Source organism: Schistocerca cancellata, chromosome 6 (genome assembly GCF_023864275.1).
Source record: "Schistocerca cancellata isolate TAMUIC-IGC-003103 chromosome 6, iqSchCanc2.1, whole genome shotgun sequence".
In the NCBI taxonomy this organism is placed as follows: domain Eukaryota; kingdom Metazoa; phylum Arthropoda; class Insecta; order Orthoptera; family Acrididae; genus Schistocerca; species Schistocerca cancellata.
In genome coordinates, this window is record NC_064631.1 from 289,774,791 (window position 1) to 289,797,203 (window position 22,413).

At 42.6% G+C, this 22,413-nt stretch overlaps 1 protein-coding gene across 2 annotated transcripts in view; it reads right to left on the reverse strand.

Moving 5' to 3' along the window:
• Nucleotides 1-19,507, reverse strand: part of LOC126191591 (tumor protein p73-like) — a 100,378-nt gene extending 80,871 nt beyond the window's left edge. Inside the window, exons 1-3 of one of the 2 annotated variants that reach the window (XM_049932537.1) lie at nucleotides 19,467-19,507; nucleotides 9,123-9,181; nucleotides 6,179-6,212 (exon numbers count right to left, since the gene is read on the reverse strand). In XM_049932537.1, the coding sequence (XP_049788494.1) occupies nucleotides 6,179-6,212; nucleotides 9,123-9,172 (84 nt within the window). In that variant the 5' untranslated portion in view covers nucleotides 9,173-9,181; nucleotides 19,467-19,507. Of the gene's footprint in view, nucleotides 1-6,178; nucleotides 6,213-9,122; nucleotides 9,182-10,041; nucleotides 10,155-19,466 lie in introns of those variants that run through there. The other variant, XM_049932536.1, reaches the window with a different exon arrangement.
• Between the last annotated feature and the right edge of the window lie 2,906 nt (nucleotides 19,508-22,413).

Genomic DNA, 22,413 nt, shown 5'->3' on the forward strand with positions numbered 1-22,413 from the left:
AATCCACGGTGATGGATAGAGTTGAGACGCCAAAGAATAGACGGCCGAGCAGAGGAGTAGACTATGCTTCCATAGTCCAATTTCGAGCGCACTAAGGCGCGATAGAGGCGGAGAAGGACCACTCGGTCCGCTCCCCAGGAGGTACCATTCAGGACACGGAGGGTGTTGAGGGATCGCAGACAGCGAGCCGAAAGATATGAAATGTGGGAGGACCAGCATAGTTTTCTGTCAAACATAAGACCCAAGAATTTAGCAACGTCTGAAAACGGAAGGTTGACAGGTCCTAGATGTAAGGAGGGTGGAAGAAACTCCTTACGTCGCCAAAAATTAACACAAACGGTCTTACTGGGAGAAAAACGGAAGCCGGTTTCGATGCTCCAAGAGTGGAGGCGATCGAGACATCCTTGAAGACGACGTTCAAGAAGGCTGGTCCGTTGAGAGCTGTAGTAGATCGCAAAATCGTCCACAAAGAGGGAGCCCGAGACATCAGGAAGGAGACAATCCATAATTGGATTGATGGCAATGGCAAACAGTACAACACTCAGCACGGAGCCTTGGGGTACCCCGTTTTCTTGGGAGAAAGTACGGGAGAGAGTAGTGTTCACCCGCACCCTAAATGTGCGCTCTGCCATAAATTCGCGAAGAAAAAGGGGCAGCCGACCTCGAAAGCCCCAAGAGAACAGTGTGCGAAGGATACCTGTCCTCCAACAGGTATCGTATGCTCTCTCCAGATCAAAAAATATTGCTACTGTTTGGCGTTTCCGGAGAAAATTATTCATGATATAAGTGGAGAGAGCAACTAGATGGTCAACTGCAGAACGATGCTTTCGGAATCCGCATTGGGCAGGTGTTAAAAGACTGCGGGATTCCAGCCACCAAGCTAAACGGTAATTCACCATACGCTCCAAAACCTTACAGACACTACTCGTGAGAGAAATGGGGCGATAGCTAGAGGGGAGATGTTTGTCCTTTCCAGGTTTCGGAACAGGAACGACGACAGCTTCCCGCCATCGTCGGGGAAAAGTACTGTCGGTCCAAATTCGATTATAAAGGCGAAGGAGGTAACGCAGACTATGGGTTGGTAAATGCAGCAACATTTGGACGTGGATACCATCCGGTCCTGGGGCGGAGGAGCGAGAAGAGGAGAGGGCATGTTGGAGTTCCCGCATGGAGAAAACAGTATTGTAGCTTTCGCGATTTGGAGAGGAGAAAGCAAGAGGTCGCGCTTCCGCTGCACGTTTCTTCGGGAGAAACGCTGGCGGGTAATTGGAAGAGCTCGAAATCTCAGCAAAGTGCTGACCCAATGAGTTAGAAATTGCGACGGGGTCCACTAATGTATCATGCGCAACAGTGAGCCCAGAGACCGGTGAGAAACTAGGCGCGCCTGAGAACCGTCGAAGCCGACTCCAAACTTCCGAGGAGGGAGTGAAGGTGTTAAATGAGCTAATAAAGAATTTCCAGCTTGCCTTCTTGCTATCGCGGAAGACGCGACGGCGTCGCGCACGGAGCTGCTTATAGCGGATACAGTTGGCCAAAGTAGGATGGTGACGGAAAATGCGAAGAGCACGGCGCCGCTCACGTAGTGCATCACGGCATGCCTCGTTCCACTAAGGAACTGGGGGGCGCCGGGGCAATTCGGAGGTGCGTGGTATTGAACGTTCCGCAGCTGTAAGAATAACGTCGGTAATATGTGTGACTTCATCGTCGACGCTGGGAAAGCGACAGTCATCGAATGTCGCTAGAGACGAAAAAAGTGTCCAATCGGCTTGGGCAAACTTCCAGCGTCGGGGGCGCATATATGGCAGTTGAGGCTGCAGTCTGAGTACACATGGAAAGTGGTCACTCGAGTGTGTATCATCAAGGGCGGACCATTCGAAGCGCCGAGCTAGCGGAACAGTACCGACAGCAAGGTCCAAATGAGATAAATTTGTCGTGGAGGCAGACAAAAATGTGGGGACCCCAGTGTTGAGGCAAACTAGATCCGCTTGGTGGAAGACGTCTAGCAATATGGAGCCACGTGGACAAGGATGTGGAGATCCCCAAAGCGGGTGGTGGGCATTGAAGTCCCCAACCAGCAAATAGGGGGGTGGAAGCTGACCAAGAAGATGAAGGAGATCAGTTCGTGCCATTGGTGTGGACGATGGAATGTATACAGTACAAAGAGAGAACGTGTATCCGGAAAGGGAAAGACGGACGGCGACAGCTTGGAAGGAAGTGTTTAAGGGGATTGGGTGATAATGGAGAGTATCATGGAGAAGAATCATGAGTCCTCCATGGGCTGGAGAGCCTTCAACAGAGGGGAGATCATATCGGACGGACTGAAAATGAGGGAGAACAAAGCGGTCATGGGGATGCAGCTTTGTTTCCTGAAGACAGAAGATGACCGGCGAGTAGGATCGTAAGAGGATCAACAATTCATCCCTATTGGCTCGAATGCCGCGGATATTCCAGTGGATAATGGACATGGGGTGAACAGAAAAGGGAGGAATGTGACCAAAGTTGCTGTCAACTCAAAGACTGCTCGGAGCTAGCGACCGACAGCATGGAATGGCAGTCAGCCGAAGGCAGAAGATCCTGATCCATAGGTTGGTCAGGAGCAGCTCCTGCCACCAGCGATTGGCCGGTTGACCGGCCACCAGCAGTGCGCCTCGGCGACACAGAAGGCGGCCGAGGGCGATTTCTGCCAGGTGGTGCTGTAGATGGGACACGCCTTGGCGGAGGAGGAGAGGAACTGGGTTTCTTTGTAGCCTTCTTAGAAGTATGATGTTTAGATGAAGGAGGAACCGATGGTTGGGAAGTTGCGGTACGTAAAAACTCTTCACGAGTATGCTCTTTTTTGGAAGGCTTGGTGTCTGACTTTTGGGCTCGAGATTTAGCAGAACCCGATGAAGGATGAGCTATAGAGTGGGCAGGCGAAAGTGGTGACGTTGAACGGGCGATCTTTGCGCTGGCCGATCTGACGACCGTGGCACTGAAGGTGAGGTCGCAAGTCTGCGTGGCCGCCTCCTTTGTTGGCCGAGGAGAAGCAAGGACAGTGCTGTATTTTCCTGTCTGCGGCACGGTGGGCTGGCGACTGGCAAATAATTTTCGAGCAGCAAAGGTCGACACCTTTTCCTTCACTCTTATTTCCTGGATGAGCTTTTCGTCCTTAAAAACGGGGCAATCTCGAGAGGAAGCAGCGTGGTCACCCATACAGTTGATGCAGCGAGGGGATGGAGGTGGACAAGCACCCTCATGGGCATCCTTGCCACACGTAACGCATTTGGCCGGATTGGAACAGGACTGGCTGGTGTGATTGAACCGCTGACACCGATAGCAACGCGTAGGGTTTGGGACATAAGGGCGAACGGAAATTATCTCATAGCCTGCTTTGATTTTCGATGGGAGTTGAACTTTGTCAAATGTCAAGAACACAGTGCGGGTTGGAATGATGTTCGTGTCAACCCTTTTCATAACTCTATGAACAGCCGTTACGCCCTGGTCAGACAGGTAGTGCTGAATTTCTTCGTCAGACAATCCATCGAGCGAGCGTGTATAAACGACCCCACGAGAGGAATTTAAGGTACGGTGCGGTTCCACCCGGACAGGGAAGGTGTGGAGCAGAGAAGTACGCAGCAATTTTTGTACCTGGAGGGCACTGACTGTTTCTAACAACAGGGTGCCATTTTGTAATCTGGAACAAGACTTTACAGGACCTGCAATTGCGTCGACACCTTTCTGAATAATGAAAGGATTGACTGTGGAGAAGTCGTGACCTTCGTCAGACCGAGAAACAACAAGGAACTGTGGCAACGATGGAAGAACTGTCTGTGGCTGAGACTCAGTGAACTTACGTTTGTGAGCAGACATAGTGGAAGGTGAGGAAACCATTGCAGAAGAATCCCCCATGATTACCAGCGTCTCCGATGGCGCGCTCCTCCCTTGTGGGGGCCCTCACTGAGGGCGCTCCCGCCTTAGGTGATTGTTCACACCTCAGGTCACACCTCCCGACAAACGGACGGAGGGACCAATCGGCACTTTCGGAAGGTATCAGCTCAGGTAATCACCCCTCCCTGGGCCTGGCCGTTACCAGGGGGTACGTACGTGTCCTACCTGTCTACCCGGGGCGGGGAATTACGCGTTACCCCGTCACCGGCTACGCATGGAAGTGCATGGGTCGGCCTTCAGACACGCACAGGGAGGAAAAAAGAGAAAGGGAAAGGAAAGAAGAGGGGTCTCAAACGCCACAGCAGAGAAAAGTGCAGAGAGAAGCGGGAAGGAAAAGAGAAGAACAGAGGAAGGACGAAGACTTGCAAGTACAGAAAGCAAGGAAGTTGTAACAGTTTAACGCGTCCGTCTCCGGACGTAGGCACAAACCATACTCCCAGATGGGGAGAAAGGGAAGCAAAGAGCCAGAGGTGAGGGGAGGAGGGGCGAAGATGCGGGATGGGGAAGGATGCGGAAAGGGAAGGTATGCAGCCCGGAAAGGAAGGAAGGCCACATTAGCTCGGGGTCCCATGCTCGCTACGCACGTATCCACAAAAGATTTGTGGACCCCCTGGGGGGCGTTTTAGCACTCTGTTGACAGCAACATGATTACTGAGTGGAGTAAAAACTCTACCTCAGGAAGGAAATTAGCCCTGTTGTTTTCAAGAGAACCATCCCAGCATTTAGCATAAGCAATTACAGAAAATCTACATCTGGATGGCCAGAAGAATATTTATACCACCATCCTCCTGAATGGGAGTCCAGTGCCTTAACACTGTGCCACCTTGCTCAGTCTTACATCCAGAAAGAAAAGTATACTCCAATTTAAATGAACAAAAATATGTTCTTCAAGCACTGAGCTTACCATCTAATATCCTTAAATAGTGCTGGGATTAACACACAAATTTCACTGACAAGTGTTTTAAGTCTCAGTGTCACTATGCCTTTTTAACACTTTGTCAAAAGAATTTTCCTCAAACGGCACCCAAAATAAATAAAGAGGTTCCTAAGGAGATGTTGGCTGCTGGCTGGAGAAGATGGGAGCCAGTTTTTCTCTCCTGATCAATTTGTTTCAGACATCAGCTCTGTACGAGGTCTCACAAATAAGTTAAGCAAACTGTTTCATTCAACTTTCAGTTCCTCAGTCCTTGTCTCCTTCAAAGTACTTCCACTCCGCTCCTCTAATCACACACTTCTCTCGGTGCTGTTTCAACTTCACCAAGCAACCTCAGAAAACTTCCTTTTGAAATGTCCTTTAGTGCCTGTGACAAACACTTCTTAATGCCATAAAGGCGTCAAAACAATTGTCTTTAACACTTTTTTTTAAAAAATACAAAAACATCATTAGGATGAATCTGGGCAGCAGGGAGACAGAGTGGACTGTAATCTGATTTTTATCACAAAACAAGAGTCCTCAGCAATGTGAGTCTACAATGGACTCAACGCAACAGGACAGCAAACCGTATCACATGTGGACTCTTTATACTGACTGGAAATGCCAGCTTCTTAAAAAATCAGAATGACACTGTGGAACCAAAAACTATCTACCCTTCACAGCCATAATCTGGTCAGTGATCAAACATCTTTACTGTGACTCCGAGAAGCAACCAAATACGTAAAAAAAAAATCTGCCCAATTGTTTTGTGATTTGCGATTCACATACTTATATTCTTATACAAACTTATATAGAGTAACTTCTTTGGGTACATTCGTGTTTTGCAAGGTGATACACTAAACAAACAGTTTCACAACATTTGCCAATTGTGAAAGCTGTGTGATCAGGTGGGGCCACAACAGTGGTGAAGGAATATACTTTTTGCCACGACTGACACAACATTGAGATAAAAATTCAAAATATGCAATTCCAATTATGTCAAAAAATCAGCAAGCGTCACTCTGACACAGCTTCTTGAGTTTATTTTGATCATGGAGATCAACTGCCAGACCACAATAATGAGTAGACTTTTGTCTTAATGTCATAGCCCTCACCTGTAATGATCCTTAATGTGAACGTGCCATCACTGACAGCTTGTTTGAGGAGTTCTCTGCAGGCATTCATTAGATTCCTAGTGTTCTTTGATCATCAAATGAGGTACACACAGTCATTGTAACTCTATGCACGTTCAGTTTTTAGACTTGAAGATTCTGATTGTTTCTTTTCATGGATTAAATAAAATAACACAAAATATGAGAAAGTTTAGTGTAAACTTACTGACAATGACTGGCTGCTGCTCACTTCTTGCTCTCTGAAAGAATTACAATAATTATTTAAACAAATCATTTTGAATATAAATTACATTTACAATAAAATAATAACTGATGTTCATAATATTCTGTACTGTAACTTCAAACCTTTAGCCACACAAAACAAGAATACAACCATGATACTTAAGGATAGAGGGTGGTAACATTCAGTTATATTTGTAAACTTTCCATGTGTTAAATGAATGAAAATCTATTGATGCTCATCACCATTTGCAGTACATACAAAACATGTATAACATTAAATAAATAGAGAAATTTGTTTTACATTCAAAGATTTCTTTAAAATAACCTTTGTCAGGATGGCAAGTTACAGGTTAGAAACAATGATTTACTAAATTCGAGATTTTTGTTGTTGTTGTTGTTTTGTTTTTGTTTTTGTTCTTTTCCAGGGTCTTACAAACTGGTCCTTGGGCAAATTGGCTACAGTACCAACACCACATTACAAAACTTAAATGTCCACATTCTCAAGGAAAACAGAGGAACAGAAACTGATGGTGAAACAGTAAAAGCAGTACTACTGAACACTGTCTTCAAACGTATGTTTATGGAGGAAGGTACAGATGTACTGCCCCACTTTAATCCTTGCACCACTTCAAAATTGAATTATATAGATACTGATGTCAATAGTGACATACAGAAACAGCTAAAATTAAAAATGGCTCCTGTGCCCAATGGGAGGCCTGTCAGATTCTATACAGAATTTGCAGCTACGATAGCTCCATTTTATTAATAATATACTGTAGGTACCTTTAAAAAAAACACAGTAAAATGTTACATATTGGACCCCCTTGCAATTTTCAATATGGTGCAGATGTAAACATTAGCCTTCGCTCCTCGTCAATCTGTCAGCACAAACACATTTTCTGCTTTCACTGCTTTGCCAACTCACAACCAGATTGTCACCTTTCAACCTAATCTACATCTTCGGCTGCCCGGTTGACTGTTTTCTGTCCCCACAACCAAGATTGGGGGAGGGGGGGTGTCCAATACATAACTTTAGCCCAAAGAACTGCTGCCCAGAGAATGGGAAAAGCACAGGTCACACGATACAAGAAATGGTGACAGGAGTGGTCCCCAAATCACTGTCCAATCTCACTGATGTCTGTCTTGTAGTCCTAGAACATATACTCCGAGTGCAAACACAATGATATATTCAAACAGAATGACCGTCTCTATTCCAACCAGGATGGATTCTGGTGTACAATTTGCGTTTTCTTCACACAAGATGCTGACAGCCATGGATCAACTCAAACTGATGGATGCAGTTTATTATATACAAAATGCATTTGACTTTGTACCAAACAAAAGTTTATTAACAGGAGTATGAATAAATGAGGCATCTAACCAAATTTGTGACTGGATTGAGAATTTCGTGGTAGGAAGGACACCTCATGTTCTCTTGGGTAGCGAGTCATTGGCAGACGTACAAGTACCACTACTACATGCACAAACAAAGTTGATATTCTGCGCGGTGGCAGACAGGAGCGATAATAGCATTTCCCATATACAGTCACTCCCATCAGCCACCGAGTTGAGTCAACTTTGTTTGCATGAATTTAGGTGTGACGGGGGGAAGTAGGCTGAGGCCATTGCTGTATATTAATGGCCTTGCAAACAATACTGATAGTAACTGCAGACTTTTCACAGATAGTGCAATTTTTGCAATTTTCTATAATGAAGTACTGTATGATAAAAGCTGCCCAAATATTCAGTCAGATCTTGATAAGATTTCAAAAAGATGCAGAGGTTAGAAACTTGCTTTAGTTGTTCAGAAATGTAAAATTATGAGCTTCACTAAACAAAGAAAGACATAGTATCCTAAGATAGTTATTCAAATACTTAAGTTTAGCAATTTGTATGGATATGAAATTGAATGATCAGTTGGGTTCAGCTGTAGGTAAAGCACATGGCAGACTTAAGTTCATTACCAAAACACTGGGAAAATGCTGTCAGTTTACAAAGGAGACTGTTTACAAATAAACAGTGGGTTTCATCTCAGAATAATGTTCATGTGGATGGGACTAAAATGGAATGGATGCATACAAAGGAGGATGGCACAAGTGGTCACAGATTTGTCTGACACATGGGAGAGAGTCACAGAAATGCTGAAAATCCTGAATTAACACTCTTGAACAGAGGTGCAAATTATTCTGTGAAAGCCTGCTTACAAAATCTCAAGAAGCAATATTCAATGAAAAATCTAGAGATATTCTTCAACCCCCTATGTATCACTCCCATAGAGACAACATTAGACTAGCCTACTTGCAGCATGTGTTCTTCCCGCACTCCGTACAGGATTAGAATGGGAAGAACAGCATGTGGTATACTGCTAAGTACCTTGTGCAATGCACTTCTCAGTGGTTTGCAGAATATGCATGTAGATGTAAAACTTAGCTTCAGTTCACTCTGGTCCCTTAGGTACTTAGTGGAAAAATTTTGTTAAAACGGAAAATCGTTGAGTTGCAAACAACTTCTTCCTGAAGAAAATATAGTAATTCACGTCAAATGAACATCAGTGTTTGTGAGGAAACATTTTCTATTTTAAACTATTAACTAGAAGGATAGATAACAGCTCTGTTACGAATTCTACAATTTTTTTCCCAAGCTAACTGATGTACTGTGCTGTGGTAGTTACAGTCAAATTGCATAATTACCATAGAACTTTATCACCCCTAAATTTCATCCAGGTGTCAGTGCACATGACATAATCATCCAATGAAAAAGTTTCTACACATCACAATTATAAGAATTATTTAATATCAATTATACACAATGGATATAGAAAACAATGTCTATTTTATAAAGGGCAATGAATGAGTGACGTCCAGTTAGCAAATGGATAATAATACCAGACAGAAGATTTATTGAAGCTTGATTGTATTTGTACTTACGAAACACTCAGCTGATCACAACCTTCATAAAGGTTTTCACCGAGCTCCATTACTGGCGCCTGGAAAGAAGGAAACACACTTGATATCTATATTTACAAAACACTACTATTACTACATAAACGAACACTCGTCCACACATTGCTAACCAACAATAAATAGCAACGAAGCCATTGTTATGACACCATAAGTATATCCATCCACCAGTGTGCTGTCTCTTGGTCTCTGAATAGCACAAGAAAACTACGATAAACCAGTGAGAGTTTTCCTTCGGCTTAATGAGAACTACTTTTTCCCATACATATCGAAATGTCACGTCTGTAAATAATCTGTTACTCCTCACATATAATTCGGTTTTAACTTCTCTCGAATGTGCAGAGAATGAACAAGTTGACAGCCTTTCATATTAATGAATCTGCCACCAGAAACATTCTGTTTTGCGGGAAGTCACTCGAGCGGACTCATAACACCGCGAATTCAATTTCGCATAGCGTCTGTATGGTTCACAGTAACCCCTCAAAAACGCTTGGGCACGCGACTATGCAACTGCAAACAAATACCACAAGTCCTTAAAATTTCGCCACTTCACCATCTCCATCTCACTTTACAAGCACACATCACAAAAACAGCATGATTTGTGTTTACTTTGAAAGTAGAAGGTTGACACACAACTCATAAATATCACTTAGCCACAAAATATATTTTAAACTGCACTATTACGACAAATTTCCATGAACATTACGAACTGTACATACTTCTAACATTTCTTCACTATAAATGATTTCACTTACGAAATCAACAAGTTGTCGCTCATTTACCGCCGAAATTTAAACTGTCATTAGCCAATAGCCACTATACAAATAATAACGTAAACATTACTCCTTCAAAATTTTAGTATCATAATAGGCTATCAGATTCTTACCAGTCCAGCAAGAATATTTCCTCCTTCGGCGACGCGTCTCTAAGCCGGCTACACGCAAAAAAACTAACAAAGAAATTTTACCACCAAACACCAACCAAAGCAATTCAGCGGAGTAACAGCAGTGATCACACTTCGCCCGTAAACGCTGGTCACGACGCAACCCTCTATCCGTGCGAGGTTACATCTCCGCGTTTTGCAGGCTTATCGTAGCTGTGAAACAGACATTTTTACATATCAAGACTTGCGCTAACTTGGGAGTTGGATTTGAAAATTTGGGCAAAATTGTTCACATCTGTGAGCGCAAATCACACGCCCATTGACAAATCGCAGTGAATGGAAAGGAGGGCGCCACAAAAATTACACACGAAATTTGTTCCGGTCATGTGTCTACAGATCCCCGTATTTGCGTGCAAACTGAATTATGAAATGTTTGATATGCGTCGAAGCTCCAGACAATTCATTGCCGCGTTTATCAAAATATATATGAGTCCCAAATGCTCGTGGAAAGCAAGCGATTGTAGTACGAAGACAGCTAATTTTAATTGTAATTCTGAATCTTGGTGGTAGACTTCAGGCAGGGAATTAGAAACAATCTCTAGATACTCGATAGCAAAGTAAAACATACCTCATCGGCCACTCCTACCATTTCTAACGCTATGTGGAATTCCAAACATGTCTAAAAATGGAAAAAATATTATCTGTAGCCTGTCACAATAATTCCGTAATTGAAATATCGGTACTTTACTTGTCACCAGAACTGTGTATTTAGCTTTGTGTTTGTTAGATGTTATTTCGCTCAGTATCTTCTTGGAAAATGCAGTTGAAAATTTTAAATCCTTAGTACTTTACGGTCAGGAATTAAGATGTCACTGTCAGGCGACCATGCGATTAATTTTTTTTCCTCATGTGCATATTTTGTCTTATTACGTTTCCGGGTCACAGGCTCGTATCACGAGCGACCTTACGCTAATTGGGAAGCAATTTCGCCAAGACGCATAATTGATTCTGGAAAGAGTCGGACAGTATATTCCAGTCTAATGTTAGACTGTGATACACTGCTTCCTCCCACATACATCTCGCAAAATGGCCACAATGAGAAAATCCGAAAAATTAGAGCTAATGTGCAGGTTTACCTACGGTCATTCTTCCCATGCGCCATTCGCAATATTTTTGAATGGGTGTCCGCTAGACTGCCAACCATAAGGCCCGTCCACACGCAACGATCTGTCTGCGCACATCACATCTGCGCACACAGATCGTTGCGTGTGGACAGAAGATTTGCACCAACCTGAGGTGTGTGCAAACCTGGAAGTTGGAGTTGGAGGTTTGAGCGAAACCTCTCAAACCTGTGGGTTCAAACCACATCTGCGCAGACAAGTTGGAGCGTGTGGACAGTAGATCGCCGCAAATCTTGCGCGAAACAGCTGTTTGCTCAGTCTAGTGTTTGTATTTGTGCGCACAGGGCATTAAAATGGCTGATACTTGTCAGTGTTCTCGAGAGTTTGTAAGTGAATTAATTGAAATATATAGAAACCACCCATGTTTGTGGAAGATTAAAAGTAAAGAATATAGTGACTGAGACAAAAAGACAGCAGGATACAAAGCTCTAATTGAAAAATTGCGGGCAGTTGACACCTCGGCAAACAGAGAAACAGTAATAAAAATAAATAAATTCGTTGCGACTTGTTTACCGAAAAGAGTTATCCAAAGTTCAGAAATCTAGAAGATCTGGTGTAGGAGTAGATCAAGTATACCAGCCAACGTTATGGTATTTTGATCTGCTTGCCTTAGGTTCGCCCTGCACCTCTCGCAGTAAATTTACGTGAGAAAACTGCTTTCGCTTTAGCAGCCACTGTCTATACCATTTTGACCGCTTTCTCTGTTTCCTGCGGTTGGTCTGAATGTTTTTTGCAACACAAGTTGCGAACACAGACCACAACAGAACTTCCTCCATTTCTATATTTCAAAATAACTGAATTAAATTTTTGACGTTCACGGGGAGCGTAGTCGCTTGGCACTGATATTTCTTTTCTACACTTACAGATGGCGGGCGAGTAGTAGATTGGGGTTTGTGTCGTGTGAACACACCACATTTGCAGCGATCTTTTGCATGTACAGACATCTGCGCTGATGTCTGCGCAGACAGATCGTTGCGTGTGGACCGGGCTATAGTTTAAAGACTGCACTGACAACCCTGTCAAGTGCGTCGGAAACGCTGAACAGAATCTCTCTCGGCTGACTTCGGCGTCCTTCTCTAAGTTCTTTGAACTTGGGCTGCTCTAGAGAGAAGGGGGAGTGTTCGTATACGTTCGTCGTGCGTCGGCTGTTTTCGTAATGTGAGGGAGGCCTTGTAGTGCGCTCAGCGCTGCGTGCAATGAGAAGTGTACCTTGCCAGGGGCTGTACACGCTTAAACGACATTAACTTTTCCATCGATGAACACTTCGTTAAACTTAACCAACTGCACAGTCAGAGCTTGGCAAAATAGAGAATAAAAAAGGGCTTGCATGATTCTTATTAAATTTTACAAAGAATGTACCGCGCAATTAGCCCCTATCCTAGTTCAGATTTATAGATGAACCCTCGTGAAGGGCACAATCACGCTTTAATTATGACCTTGTGAAGTTCAGGGTATCAAGCACTCCCCGTCGAGGCGTATTTAAAAAATAACTAGTCTCCCATCACAGTTCAGCGACTCTTTTTGTCTTCGAGTCGAAACGACATGATAAAATCCCAGATCATCGGACGATTGTACGGCGGTGCAAGAATTCAGGGCTGCTGCACCCTGTGCAAGTAAGAGAAGTCCAGGGTGACGAAGGACACAGCGGGACGAGTGGAGGAGGCGCGTCGAACTGTCATCCGAAGTCACCATTCTGCAGGCAGACATGCATTGGCGCTGAATAACAATGTCACATCGTTACTCGCAGCACACTATCCGTGATAAATACAAATTGCAGGTCGTACAGAAACTAAGCGAATAAATAATGCTGACCGATGAACATTCGCTTTGCACTTCCTGGAACTTTTAGCGACCCGCAGATGCCAAACAACCTGCTGGTGTCGGAATGAGACCCATTTTCAACTAGACAGGGGTGTAAATAAACAGAATTACTGATCGCTGTCTAACCAAGGGAATCCCTCTTTGGTTGCATGACAAACCCGCGCACTGTGAACGTGTGACTGTGGTGTGCAGTGTGGCTTAGTTTGGCATAATTTGTTTACTCTTATATTTAAAACCAAGTAGAGGGCGTATATGATATGTAATAGCACATAATTTTCTTTGTTTTCAATGTGCGTTTCAATAAATATGTTTCGAAGTTCTGTCTTTTTTTATACCCTACTGTTCACTCTGCCAGACTCTGTACATATAAACGATTTATCACATAGCGCATGCAGCACACAGATTGTTCGCTGACAATGTGCTTATCTGGAGGAAAGTACTATCTCTGGATGACTATAAGGAAATACAGAACGACTTCGTATTTCCACAAACATACTTAACGTTAGCTCTCCTTAGATGTACCGAAATATAAAATAGTGATATAAACAAGAGAAATGTTAGTCACACGGATTAAATATTAAAGGCAATACTACAAAGCGATATAAAATGGAAAGAACAAACGAAATCTTTAGTAAGAAGGCGAAGGAAGATTTATATTTGTTCACACGATTCTTGGAAATTGCAGTAGATTTGTTAACAAAAAAAATCTACCTGACGCAAATGAAATATTTTTGAGCACTCCTCAGATGTCTGAAGTCGTTAACAAGTCGACCTGACAGAAGGCATCCAACAATTTCGGAAACACCAAGCCAGGATCGTCACGAGTGTGTATATACCGCACGTACATGTAACCATTATGCTTAGGGAATTAAATGCTATCCTCTGTAAGAAAAAGTATTGACTTGAATTCAAAATAACGATGTTCACCCAAAGGAAGTCACATCTTCAAAAAACTAAAAATGGAGGCAACGTCGTCTTGCTACTGGATACTTTATTACCTAGACAGAACACTTGCATCTAAGGAAGTAATAATTTCGTCTTGTCACAACCATAAAATATAGTGGAATGAGAATCCTCTGCTAATGAAGTCAGACGGAGAGAGAGAGAGAGAGAGAGAGAGAGAGAGAGAGAGTTGGCGCAATAAAGTCACCCTCGGGAGGCCGACATTTCACATTTCCGGTATTTCCGCCTGGCCATTTTTCGTGGTTTCCACATATTATATCGTTTGTGCTGGTCTTCACACGAAAGACGAGTTTGATGCAGCTCTCCATGCTAGTCTACCCTGTGCAAGCCTCTTCATCTCGGCATACCTACCGCACGTGACTTCTCCCACCCGCTACAATTTTTACCCCTCCATCCCCCCCCCCCCCTCCGTCAGAGCTACACACCTCATCCCATTACCAAAACTGACAGTGCCTTGATGCCTCAGAACGTGTCCTATCAACTGATCTCTTCTTTTATTCAAATTGTGCCATATGTTTCTTTTTCCCCAGTTTGTGCAAATACCACCTCATGTGTTATTCGATCTATCTGTCTAATATTCAGCGCTCTTCTGTTGCACTACATTTCAAAAGCTTCTGTCTCCTTGTCTGAATTGCTAATCGGCCACGTTTCACTTCCATATAAGGCTACACATGATAGACACACACACCTTCAGGAACATTTCCATCACTTCAAATTTATATTAGGTGTTAGCAAAAGGACTGATGACCATAGCTGTTAAGTCCCATAGTGCTCAGAGCCATTTGTTAGCAAAATCCTCTTTTTCAGAAACACTTTTCTTGCTATTGCTAGCCTGCATTTTATATCTTCTCTACTTTGGCCATTATTTTTCTGCACAAATAGCAAAAGTCCTCTACTACTTTTAGTGTCTCATTTCTTAATCTATTTCCTCAGCACTGCCTGATTTATTTCAACTACATTCCATTAGAATAACACTGGGGATAGGCTACAACCGTGTATCACTTCCTATTTTTCTTTATTGCCTTTCGGGTCTTATAACTGCCGTCTGGTTTTTCTACCCACTGTATATAGTCTTTCGCTCCCTGTATTTTATCCCAGCTACATTCAGAATTTCTAAGAATGTATTGCAGCCGACACTGTCAAAAGCTTTCTCTAAGTCTACAAATGCTATGAACGTAAGTTTGCCTTTCCTCAACCCATCTGCTAATTCGTAGGGTCAGTATTCCCCCCCCCCTCCCCCCCCCCCCCGTGTACCTTTATTTCTCCGGAACCCAAACTGATCTTCCTCAATATCGTCCTCTTCTAGCTTTTCTGCAACCATGACGTATTAAACTGATGGTTCGGCAGTATTCAATAAATACCTTTAGTCAACCCCTGGTATGGTTCCTTTGCAATAGACATAGCCGATTTCCTTCCTCATCCTTTCTCAATCTGAGTTGCGTTCAGCTGCTAGCTGGACGATCAACTTTAATATACCATTGTTGTTGTTGTGGTGTTCAGTCCTGAGACCGGTTTGATGCAGCTCTCCATACTACTCTATCCTGTGCAAACTTCTTCATCTCCCAGTACCTACTGCAGCCTACATCTCTTTCTGAATCTGCTTAGTGTATTCATTTCTTGGTCTCCCGCTACGATTTTTACCCTCCACACTGACCTTCAATACTAAATTGGTGATCCCTCGATGTCTCAGAACATGTCCTACCAACCGATCCCTTCTTCTAGTCAAGTTGTGCCACAAACTCCTCTTCTCCCCAATCCTATTCAATACTTCCTCATTAGTTATGTGATCTACCCATCTAATCTTCAGCATTCTTCTGTAGCACCACATTTCGAAAGCTTCTATTCTCTTCTTGTCCAAACTATTTATCGTCCATGTTTCACTTCCATACATGGCTACACTCCATACAAATACTTTCAGAAACGACTTCCTGACATTTAAATCTATACTCGATGTTAACAAATTTTTCTTCTTCAGAAACGCTTTCCTTGCCATTGCCAGTCTACATTTTATATCCTCTCTACTTCGACCATCATCAGTTATTTTGCTCCGCAAATAGCAAAACTCCTCTACTACTTTAAGTGTCTCATTTCCTAATCTAATTCCCTCAGCATCACCCGACTTAATACGCCTCCCAAACACACGGTGTTCAGACACATCCAGTGGGGCGTGCTACTAGTGAGAAGGGGTAAGGGAAGCTAGGCAAACGTCGACTATATCCGAGCCTAATAACTCATTTTACCACAATACTCGGTTAAAAAATGTCCTAACACGTTTGTTTACTAATAAGTCGCCCACTGAACTAAGTTACTGGCTCCGTGTGAAGTGTGGCTTTGCTGCAGACATGTGCCTTCCTGAGTGACGCATTTACTTGGTGTTAGCCAACGAGATTCCTTCATGTTCTCTAGAACTTACATCGAGTATTCGAATATCTAATCCGAGAACAAGACTCCTCTTTTCACTTGCGAATCAGAGATCGAGAGCTGTTGGTTGTTCTTAGGAGAGTTCTCAGGTGTTGTTTCCAGTTCATCTTAGAACGGGAATTTGGGTAGCAGTTTTCATTTGTTGTGTAAAAACGGGACGTTGCACTGAAAGACGCATTAAAAAAAAATCTTTACTATATCGCGCATACAGTGTTCCAGACATCGACGTTCAAGTCCATGCAGTGTTCCTTGACATGCGGAACTCTTTTGATACAGTCCTGCTAAGTGAAAAAATAAGAACTTACCGCGTATAGCACCACATTTGTGATTGGATTCAAGACTTAATTGCAGATAGAACTCAATACGTCGCTCTTAACGGTACAAAATCGGCAGATGTAAGGGTAGTTTCTGGAAGTGTAATAGGACCGTTGCTGTTTACAATATATATATACAGGGTGATTCACGAAGATATGCAAATATTTTAATATGTTATTTTACAAGTAAAAGTAAAGAAAAAAATTCATATAAACACAGGCCCGGCAAATGTTTTGTTACAGAGTTACGGCTAATAAAAGAGTTTGCCTGAAATTTAGCGACTTCGATAATATGAAGTCATCGCAAAACTTCAAGGTTAAGGTAATACACGATTTCCATTTATTTTGTTGTTATTGGTCTGGTGAATCTAATAAAACATGTCCCAGACGTATATCTGCAGCAGTTTTCCAGAACATCCAGAGAAGCAAAGATTATTTACAAGTAAATTTGTTTACTTTCCATTAAGGATGTTGAAACATTTATGTCACTGTTGGCAACCGTTAGTGAGTTGTTTCAGTCGCTTCCTAAAATGCATCGAACTCGGTGGACATTTTTGAACATTTATTGTGAATGTATTGTGAAATTGTATGTACACTATACAACTTTCTTAAAACTGAGCTTTGTTCTTTCTTTAAACGAATTCACGTGTGCTATTTTATTAATAAAAGCAGATTATCTGACACATTCATACAGTTTCAGTTAGGCCTAACGTTATTACCATCATTTTTCCAAAATTAAATTCTCTACAACTTCTGTTAAAAACTTTGTGCAATTGTCTGGAATTAAAAATAAAAATGCGCCAAGTAGTTGCTAAATTTAAAATTTTACGAAATTACGTCTTTGCTTCTCTGGTTGTTCTGAAAAACTACTGCAGATACACGTCTGGGACATGTTTTATTAGACTCACCGATCACTAACAACAAAATAAATGAAAATCGTGCTTTACTTTAACCTGGTACAGTCTTGCGATGGTCTCATATTATAAATAAATATATAAATGGAAATCGTGCTTTACTTTAACCTGGTACAGTTTTGCGATGGCCTCATATTAGCGAAGTTGCTAAATTTAATGCAAAATCTTTTATTACCGTAACTCCGTAACCAAACATGTTTATATGAACTTTTTTCTTTAGCTTTACTTGTAGAATAACATATTAAAATATTTGCATATCTTCGTGAACTACCCTGTGTAATTGATCTAGTGGATAACGTTCAAAGTTTCATGAGGCTATCTGCATATGATGCGGTTTCTACAAGGAGATAGCAACGTCAGAATCCTGCAGAGGATTGATGAATCGCACTAGGAGTGAAAATTGATCATGTCCTTGTAAAAAAAAAAAAAAAAAAAAAAAAAAGAGAGCGGTTACTTATGAGAAGCCGGCCGAGGTGGCCGAGCGGTTCTAGGCGCTACAGTCTGGAACCGCGCGACCGCAGGTTCGAATCCTGCCTCGGGCATGGATGTGTGTAATGTCCTTAGGTTAGTTAGGTTTAAGTAGTTCTAAGTTCTAGGGGACTGATGACCTCAGAAGTTAAGTCCCATAGTGCTCAGAGCCATTTCAACCATTTGAACTTATGAGAAGAAAGCTTCTACTGTAAAGCTGCGGTATTGGTGACAAACTGCGGCCAACATTATCTACCGTAAAAAATGTCTGGGAGTAACTATCAGGGGCGGTCTGATGTGGAATGACCACATGAAACAAACAGTAGGAAAAGCAGATGCCAATCAGATTCGTAGGGAAAATATTAAATGAAATGTAATTCATCCACGAAGGAAGTGGCTTGCAAAATTATCGTTCGACCGACATTTGAGTATTGCTCATCAGTCTGGGATCCTTACCAGCTTGGATTGATAAGAGGGAGGCAAGATACCACAGCGAACAGCGGCGCGTTTTTGCGAAGGGATCGTTTCGTCGGCGGAAAAAAGTTACGGATATGCCCTATGAAGTCCAGTGGCAGACGAAACAAGAGAGGCGTTACGGATCACGGAGAAGTTTACTACTGAAATACCGAGAAAGTACTTTCTGGGAAGAGTTGGACAAGGTATCACTTTCTTCTATGCACGTCTCGCAAAACGACCAAAACTAGAAAATTCTAGAAATTTGAGCTAATATGGAGGCTTACCAAAATTATTCTTTCCATGCGCCATTTGCAAACGAAACAGGGAAAGGGGGAGGGATCAGGCAGTGGTACCAGAAGTACTCTCCGCTACACACCGCCAGGTGCCTTGCGGAGTGTAGTTGCAGATGTACTTTATATTTGATCAACATAAGGTCATATGTTTTATCCAAAAACTGCTTCATTAATTCCATCATAAAAACTATGTCGAGTAAAGAAAAGATAGCAAGTTCATAATCAAGCGGCGATACGAAATTAAAGCGCAAGAATCAATTTCTTTTGCGAATAGTTTTCTTAAAACCGCGCGAGAAACATTGCATAGCAAAGAAAACACGTTAATGCGAAATAGATTTCTTTTTTAATTTTTTCGCACAAAATTAAAATGTTGCTAGTAAACTAAGTACAGATACGGATATAGCTTTGCTTCATTTACATAAAACTGTTTTCTTTAGACGCAGCAGATTGCTTGATATCCCACATTCCAGACAGTACACGAGCACAGCCGGGTGCTTGGCCGAAGCATACGGCGTCCCTAACAGCTAGGGTGCGTTACGCCAAGTTCTCAGATGAATATTTGGTACGTGACCGCGAAGCTCTCAAAGACGTACTTACCCTAACGCCACCGCTTGTCTACAGCCGAGCGCCGACTGAATCACTCTGCGTGCAGTTTATCTGGCAACAGCTTGGCCGCAGTTGGTGGGGGAAGGAGGGGGTGCCGCGGGTCCACGCCTCCCCTCCACGCCTGCTCCTTGCAGTTTCTCCCGCTGCTGTTCATATTTACGATTCATTCCCTGTCCTGTCTGTTTGAGATACTACCTGTTACAGATAGTTCGGTTCTTCCAAGTCGAATGTGAACCAAGTACGACAGTGACGAATGGGATTCCCAACTGAGGCGGAAGGGGACTTTTCAGTTACCGCATTTGCATTGCGAACTAGACAACACTCCCGAGAACGTTGGCTGCAACAATTTTCTTTTGTTACCGGAGAACCATCATCGTTGCAGTTCCTTAGCAGCTCACCAGTTCGCGTCCGCACTACATAAGATCTTCTTGTCCAGGAGTTACGTGACCATCTAATATCGATTGTACTGCATCAAGTCTATCATATAGTTCTACTGAACCATTCCCCACAACAATTTTGCCTTAACACTAGTATTTACAAAATCACAACCCACAGAATTCAAATTATTGGTCTGACGTGACCAGCCTTTAATAACTGTTCGCATTTGTAGCGTTACTGTAGTATCGGTGGATAACTTGAGAACGTCGTGTAGAACGTGATACCTGTGATATATTACACTTTTGTTGTAAGTTACAAATTATGTGCAGCAATGAGTAGCTTGAACAAGGGCCAACTCTGTCTCGTATTAGTGTTAGAAAATATAAAATGGTTTACAGTCACTGTTAACAAAATTCTAAAGAAACAGAGACTATTGCATAAGAGGTATAACAATGCATAGAGCTATACGTAGAGTGATGCTGAATAAAACGCGTGGGGCATCAAGACAACTATGCGTGAAGCTTCAGCGACTGCCATAGTAGAACACTGTCGAAAAAATTTCACCAAACCGAAAATAATTCTGGTCGTAATTAAAGGCAGTAGTGGCACCAAAGTTAGAATATCGTCACTCACGGACAAAGCAGGAACTGCAATTGAGAGTAGCAACGCTAAAGCAGAGATTCTTAACTCAGTTTACAAATGTCCCTTTACAAACGAAAACCCAGGAGTATTGCCCCAGTTTAATCCTCGTGCCACTGAAAATATGAATGAAATAGATATTAGTGTCAGTTGTGTCGAGAAATAGTTGAAACGTTTAAAATTGAACAGTTTTCCAAGGTCCGATGGAACACCCAATTTGCGGCTTGAGTTAGATTCTCTGTTAACTACAATCTGCCGTAGACCCCTCGAACAAAAAACCGTGCCCAGTAGTTGGAAGAAAACAAATGTCATACCCGTCTACAAGAAGGGCAGTAGAAATGATCCACAAAATCTAAAGAGGGTATTATGAGCTCAAACGTAATAAGGTATCTCGAACAGCACGACTTCGTCCATGACAACCAGCACGGATAGCGAAAACATATATCACACAAACCTAACTAGAACTTTTCTCACATGATATCCTGAAATGAATAGATCAAGACAGTCATATAGATGTAGTATTTCTCCATTTCAGAAATATATTTGACTCAGTATTTTGAATGTATTAGTCACTGACTGATGTAGAAGTAGCTTAAGCGTACTGCAGGAAAGTGTACTGGGTATCTAGCTGTTCACGTTGAACCGGGTGATCAAAAAGACAGTATAAATTTGAAAACTTAATAAACCAAGGAATAATGTAGATAGAGAGGTAAAAATTGACACACATGCTTGGAATTACATGGGGTTTTATTAGAACAAAAAAAAAAAAAACAAAGTTCACAAAATGTCCGACAGATGGCGCTGGACAGCAAAACGTCAGTGACTGCTACCGTGACGGGTGAGAGGTACGCCGATGTTACAGAATCGCATGATCCCCAGCCTGGCTGATAAACACCTGCTGGAACGTACGATGTTTATGCAGGATGGCGCTCCACTCCATATTGCTAGACGCGTGTAAGATCTCTTGCGCGCATCGTTTGGTGGGGATCGTGTGCTCAGCCGCCACTTTCCGCATGCTAGGCCTCCCAGGTCCCCAGACCTCAGTCCGTGCGATTATTGGCTTTGGGGTCAACTGAAGTAGCAAGTGTATCGTGATCGACCGACATCTCTAGGGATGCTGAAAGACAGCCGGCCGGTGTGGCCGTGCGGTTCTAAGCGCTTCAGTTTGGAACCACGTGACCGCTACGGTCGCAGGTTCGAATCCTGCCTCGGGCATGGATGTGTGTGATGTCCTTAGGTTAGTTAGGTTTAAGTAGTTCTAAGTTCTAGGGGACTGATGACCTCAGATGTTGAGTTCCATAGTGCTCAGAGCCATTTGAACCATTTTTGCTGAAAGACAACATCCGACGCCAATGCCCACCATAACTCCGGACATGCTTTACAGTGCTGTTCACAACATTATTCCTCGACTACAGCTATTGTTGAGGAATGATGGTGGACATATTGAGCATTTCCTGTTAAGAACATCATATTTGCTTTGTCTTACTTTGTTATGCTGATTATTGCTATTCTGATCAGATGAAGCGCCATATGTCGGGCATTTTTTTCACTGTTGTATTTTTTTGGTTCTAATAAAACCCCATGTCATTCCTAGCATGTGTGTCAATTTGTACCTCTCTATCTACATTACTCCGTGATTTATTCAGTTTTCAAATTTATACTGACTTTTTGATCACCGGTATATTAATGACCTTGCGGACAATACTAACACTAACCTCAAATTCTTCGAACATGATGAATTTATCAAAAGCAAGCACATCTGAACGAAGCTGCACATACTTTGCTTTAAATGATCAGAAATGTAAAACTTCTTCAAACTACCAGTAAATCCTCGATCCTTTAAACAATCGAACTCCCACGTATACGACAGCTTCAAACGTCTGCCTACTTTACAAATGGGTTAATGTGTTAAATATTTGAC